The following is a 6,000-nucleotide window of genomic DNA, read 5'->3' on the forward strand; positions in this document are numbered from 1 at the left end:
TTTTTTTTTTGCTCGAGTCTCGAGGTCGACGTGACTCGACACACACGCGCTCTCTCTCCCTCTCTGTCTGTCTCCGCTGTCGAATTGATTCACCCGGGGGGCCAGCACCCACCTACCCGCCTTCTTTCTGCCCACAGTGGGCTTCGGTGCTGGTCGCGGCCGGTCGGGCCCCCTTATTATTTTGCCGTGACTAACTTTATTAGTACCTTTTGCAGGCTCCGTCTGCCCGTTCGGCTCCGAGTCGTTGTCGCCGTCGTCGTCGCCCAGCACAGAATGGCTGCTGCTGTTGATGAATCGCGCCCCGCGCGAACGCCCAAGGCGGACGATGCTCCGAGCGTGCGCATTGGCTGCCGTTCATGGCTAGTATACTAGTAGATGGGCCACAATGGCGGAACGGAAGCGCGATGACATGCTCTCTCGCTCGCCTCCTCACAAAACTCCGAGTCACCGTTTCGTCGCCGTCGTCGCCGTCGTCGTGATGGTTAGCTTCGCTCGGGCTTCGTCATTTCTTTGCCGCTCATCTCACTCTCCTGCTCACGCTGTCGGTGGTGGCTGTGCATGCAAGCTCAGCCCTTGCTTGTTGGTGTCCCCGTGGTGGAAGCCAAAGTGGCATGATGGACGACAGGCTTGGCTTGACGTAGTATCGTCATCTTACCCCAGGTGCGTGCTTACTGGTACTGCAGCGATTCCACAGCATCGTCAGTTGCCGACCCTGAATTTGTCTGCTGCTAGTCTGCGTCTGTGTCGACGGTCGCTCGACGATCAATATGATATTAATGGACCTACACGCCCCCCCCCCCCCCTTCATCTGGTTGTATAGTGCAGTAGGAATAGTAGAGCACAGTCAGCCGCCACCAGCTGTCCTGATCGCCTGGCATGCCGCACCTGCTAGCACTGTTGTTGGCGGTGACAGTGGTGGTGGTGGTGCACCACATCGACACCCGAAAGCCAATTCCACGAACCAATGCCCCCCCGCGGGCGACACGTGCTGCTTTCCAATTCCAAACCGTGGCGTGCGTCGCAGGCGGCGCGCCGGTTCATGCGCGTAAGACGGCTTTTCGCGGGGAAGAAGAGGAGAGAGCCCCAACAAGAAAGACCCCATGCTCCCGACATTCTCCCCGCCGTCGCCGTCACCGCCCCCTTCGCAGTCATGGAAGACCATCAGATATATGCCCCCCCCCCCCATCAAGAAAGCCCAGCCAGTTTGTCCACACCAACCCGTGTCTGTCGCGCCGCCGCGCCTCGGTACCGAGTTGGCAAAGGCTAACTGCGCACGGCGGCGGCACGGGCGAACGGGCGGGCGGGCCCCCTTGTTGTTGTCGGCAAACCGCATCAACGCAGGGGGACGAGGAGGAGGAAGAGGAGCGAGGGAGCGCCGCCCCCAACCTTCGGGGAGGCGGATCAACGACCAGCATCCCGAAAAAAAAAACCCCACGGGATCACCGTCACTCCCCCCCCCCTTCCCTTCCCTGCCAGGCGGGCGCGTGGGATTTGAGGCCCGCCGCCTTGGCGCTGGCGCCAGTGCCAGTTGGTTGGGCTGGGGGACGAGGAGTGGGCAGGGGGAGAAGATGATGTGCGCGAGCGCGGGCGGCTTCCAGTCGCTGTGTGTGTGAGTGCCGGGGGTAAGGCAGGGGGGACGGACGGGGAGGGGCCACAAGTTATCAACCAACAAGGAACAGACTCTGGTACCTAGAATCGTCAATCCAGAACAACACCACTAGTACGGAGTACCACCACCAGGGTTGTTGTTCTGTTTTGTTATGTTGGTCGTTTTGCTGGTCGTTTTGCGTGCAACCAACATCACATCACCACCACCTTGCTGCTGCTGCTGATGCGAGACAATACGGGTGTCGTGCTCTGTTGCGCCATCTTATCTTGCGCGACAACGCAGATCCCCGACTGCCGAAGTCGACGTCGACGACGGCCCTTGTCGGGGCGAATGCGCAACCGCATCCCCTGGCCCGAACCCGAACAAGAAGCCGCCCACCCACCTCCCTGGTCCCGCCCCATTATCTCACACACAGACATACACACAGACACAGATAGACACATGGAAAGAGAGAGAGAAGAAAAAAAAATTAATTAAAGAATTTATCATCAGCGTCGTAGCCGCTAGGGAGGGAAGGGAGGCAGGCACAAGGCGAAGCCCGCACAGCTCAGCTCAGCTCAGCACGAGCCCCCCCCCCTTTCTCTCTCCCCCTTCTCCCTTCTGCTGCCGTTGCACAGCAGCCGCACATTTTATATATGGACATGCGTACAGTACCATACGAAAATTCCATGTCGATGCACCATCAATGCGACACAAAACTCGAACGCGGTGTGAAGAGAAAAGAAAAGAGTGATGCGAAAATCTGGTCAGTGCATATATACCGAGGTAAGCGCGTCAAATATCCATTTTCGTGCTGCCTGGCCGCCCCTCCCCCCCCCCGGTTGGCCTTTTTTGGCCGACTTACACTGATGGATGATAGAGAGCGTCGCATCGTCGCAGTCACGCACGCGCCCATGAGGCTGATGGAACCCCCCCGGGGCGGAGACTTGACATCGGTACCCCAGACGTGTCTCAGTCCCAAACATGCCCCCCGGGCAAAACGCCCGCCCGCCTCTTTGAGAGAATAAGAGAGAGAAAGAAAGCCTTGTGCGTGTGTGTGTGTGTCTGTGAGTTACCACAAGGCAAATCTAACTAACTAACAAAAGTTGCTACTATTCCTGTACATACAAGACACCTGCAACATCCTTGCGCAGCACATGCTTTCTCTTCTTGCCTTCTCTGCCCGCACCCTCCACACTCACCACAAACATACACACACACACTCAAGCAAAGAATTAAAAAAAAGAAACGCCAGCAAAGAAAAGACGGCAATGCTTGCGTGCAAGAGTGATGATGATTTCTGGGGGGGCCGCGGTTGCAACCCACGCAAGCACGCGCGCACGCACGCACTCGCCGGTGACGAAGAACATGGCCCCCGGGGAAAGACAAAAGTTAAAGGGCCCATCCCTGCCCTGTGCATCTGCCGACATTCCGTCGACGCAGCCGCACGCACGCGCGCGCACGCGCACAGGGCTCCCTCGGGCCCATCATTCATTCATTTCGTGGGTTGTTTACTACCTGTTCGTTCCTACTATACGTGCTGCTGCTGCTTCCCTACCAGACACCAAAAAGGCATGGATGCTACTACCAACTAATACTAGGTACCAACTACTGCTACCGCTACTACAGTACAGTAGCACTCCGTCTGGGCGGCCAAGCTTGTAATATGGATACTCCAACAGGCATGCAGTAGCAGGTACGTAGTCACCTAGTCGTAGCTCATGACTCGGACCCCACCATGCCCACCTCTAGGCGACCCAAGCAAGCCCAGAAAACGAGTCACCGTGCCACCCATGCTCCCCCACGACCGCGTACGTACCTACCTTGGCCTGAATCCTCTGTCTTCCTTCAACTGCCGCGAGCAACGGCCGACCCTTGCTTGACGCGAGCACTCCGCGGCCTGTCCGCTGCCCCGGCTGTCCTCTCGTCAGTGCCGCGCCGCTCTTGCTCTTGACCCACGCATTTCGCCGCACATGTGCCATTTGCCCCCTCCCGCGTTCACGAGTCAGCGGTCAGAGCCATCACCGTCGCCATTATTAGAACCCAACTCGTGCGGAGCGACGTTACTGTACTATTGGTGGTATACTGTTTCCCGGAGGCCGCCTGTTCCTCTTCTCTCGTACCTAAACGCCTTGCAAATGCGCAACACAATCATCTAGACTGCCCAAGTGTACTCCCAAGCCCATCTCCAACGCTTTTTTGCATGCCCCCTTGCTTGCCCCGAGCCCGCACCGCGAACGTGTAATGGCAGAAAGTACGGGGGACCAGAGCCCATAGGCACGTACAAGAAGTGAAGAACATCAACCTTGGCCTGGGGCCCTTCGCCTGGCCAGTGTCGACGTGCCGAACCCTCAATGCACACCCGGCGCATTGGCACCCTGTGTTCCGCAGCCCCAGGATCCGCTTTCCCACACTAGGCGGCATTCGGAGGCCTTGTCGTGCCGACTTCGAAACTGTGGCAGCCCTTCTCATGCCGCTTCATGTTGCTGCGAACACTAAACGCTTTGCCGCACCCTGTGTGCGGGCACTTAAAAGGCTTTTCTCCTGTATGGGAATGACTGTGGATGCGGAGACTGCTCGGTCGGCTGAAGGCCTTGTTGCAGGTTTGGCAAATATACCGGTCCTGGCTCTGGGGATACGGAACACCGTGTGACGGCGTAAGATAATGATGATGCTGCCATGGGCTCGCCCCCGACGATGGCGCCAGCACAACCGGAACGGATAAGGGTGGAAAGCTCTGCGGCAAGGTTTGTTGATAGTAGAGATTTGAGATCTGCGGGTGGCATGACGCTGCGCTCTGTAGGGTGCTCGTGTAATAGCCGCTGCCCAGTTGCGCCTGTTGCGGAAAAGGGCTCGCCGAGTAGGATTGCCGAGGAGGCGCAGGACAAGAAACCTGCAGTGCCGGCCGTGCCGTCCTGCTAGCCGCTGCCTGCTGTCGTCGAAAGTCGTTGTCGAGCGGGGGCGTTGTTTCATAGTACCGCCCAGAGGCGGTGATGCTGGGGAACTGGTTCACCGCCTTGATCGACGGAGAGTTGTAGCTGTCAAATGCCGAATCTGCCCCCATCGGTGGCGTCGGAGGCATTCCCCGCTGGGAGGATGGCTTTGCATAACTCGACGCTGGGCGGCCGTCGTATAACGAATCCTGCCTGCCATGCTGCGAGGACGAGGCCGCAGCTGTCGCGGGACTCGTGTCAACACCAAGTGAGCCCGGGGCGCATATCGTGGAAGAAATCCTTACCTTCAAACCGTGATGAATCTGACTGAGACGTAGGTGATGCTTCGCTGGTAGGCGATCCTACATCTGCCAAGCCAAGGAGCTTGGATATGGACGGCAAGGAACAGCGTGAGTCCTCCATGGGGGGCGATGGCGGAGGCTGCGGCATTCGAGAATGGCGGTAGTGGCCACTATGCGGCACTGCGTACTGGGAAGATGCCAATGGCGCGGCCATATCGATGCGCCAGCGCAGGAGTGGCGATGCTGTCTTGACTTAGACCCGGAGAAAACCCAACGGTGAGGAAGGAGCTGAATTTGGGCGGCGGATATCTGGCGGGCTTTTGGGAGGTAGCAATAGAGTTCCGAGGCCTTGACCGAGTGCAACAGTAGGCAGGAGGGCAGCGTCGTAGTAGTAGTAGTAGTAGCGTAGTAGCAGTGGTAGTGGCAGTAGGAGCGGTAGTAGTTGAGAGTTTTGTGTGCGCCTTGGAGGTTCGGATTCATTCCCGGGGACAGGGACCATGGGGGCCACCCACGTATAAGTATGGCCGACGGTTGTCCCGCTGGCAAAAACAAGGCTAAAGGCAAGGCGGAGACGCAACATCAGATCTGGATGGGCATCGCACCCACGATGATCCCTGACGAGGGTGCGGCTTGCTCTGGAGCAGGCACATCTGTCACAAAATTTGGCAGCAGTGGGCCAAGCACGACTCTGGTAGTAGTAGCGGAAACCTGGGATGAAAAAGGGCCAGAAGCGCGACCGCCGCCCATACGAAACGACTCGGGGAACGGAGAGGGGCGTGTGGACTCGGCACGTCGACATGACATCGGCCGCCGAAGAAAAGGCAGTCGCCGTTCCGTTGCGATGAACGTCGATGACCCCAAGCGACCGGGCCTGGTGGCCTGGCCTGGCCGGGGGGGGGGGCGTGGGGGCGGTCGAAGTGGCGGGGTGTTGGCTCATCAGCTGTGCGAAGCATGTAGGAACCCTGGATGTAGGAGCGGAACAGTGGGGAGGGATGGAGGGGAGGGAGGGCGTGTCACTGTGGCCCCGTCCATCCGTCCTGCCGCCGCGGACTGAGATCGAGGTGGCCGCGACCCGCCCGGTGGCCGCCGCGTGCGTGGTGGCACCCCCAAAGTCCACCACCACCAAAGAGCACGCCGAAGTCGAACGAGCAGGTAGTTGCTATCCAGAAGGGGGGCG

At 58.9% G+C, this 6,000-nt stretch overlaps 1 protein-coding gene across 1 annotated transcript; it reads right to left on the bottom strand.

Moving 5' to 3' along the window:
• Positions 1 to 3,511: 3,511 nt before the first annotated feature.
• JDV02_000465 (uncharacterized protein) lies at positions 3,512 to 5,625 on the bottom strand. Its single transcript, XM_047981273.1, has 2 exons — positions 4,827 to 5,625; positions 3,512 to 4,762 (listed from the first exon to the last, which is right to left on the bottom strand). Exons 1-2 carry the CDS (start codon positions 5,035 to 5,037, stop codon positions 4,002 to 4,004), a joined length of 972 nt encoding a protein of 323 aa, XP_047837231.1. The 5' UTR covers positions 5,038 to 5,625; the 3' UTR covers positions 3,512 to 4,001.
• Between the last annotated feature and the right edge of the window lie 375 nt (positions 5,626 to 6,000).

This window comes from Purpureocillium takamizusanense, chromosome 1, assembly GCF_022605165.1.
Source record: "Purpureocillium takamizusanense chromosome 1, complete sequence".
NCBI lineage: Eukaryota > Fungi > Ascomycota > Sordariomycetes > Hypocreales > Ophiocordycipitaceae > Purpureocillium > Purpureocillium takamizusanense.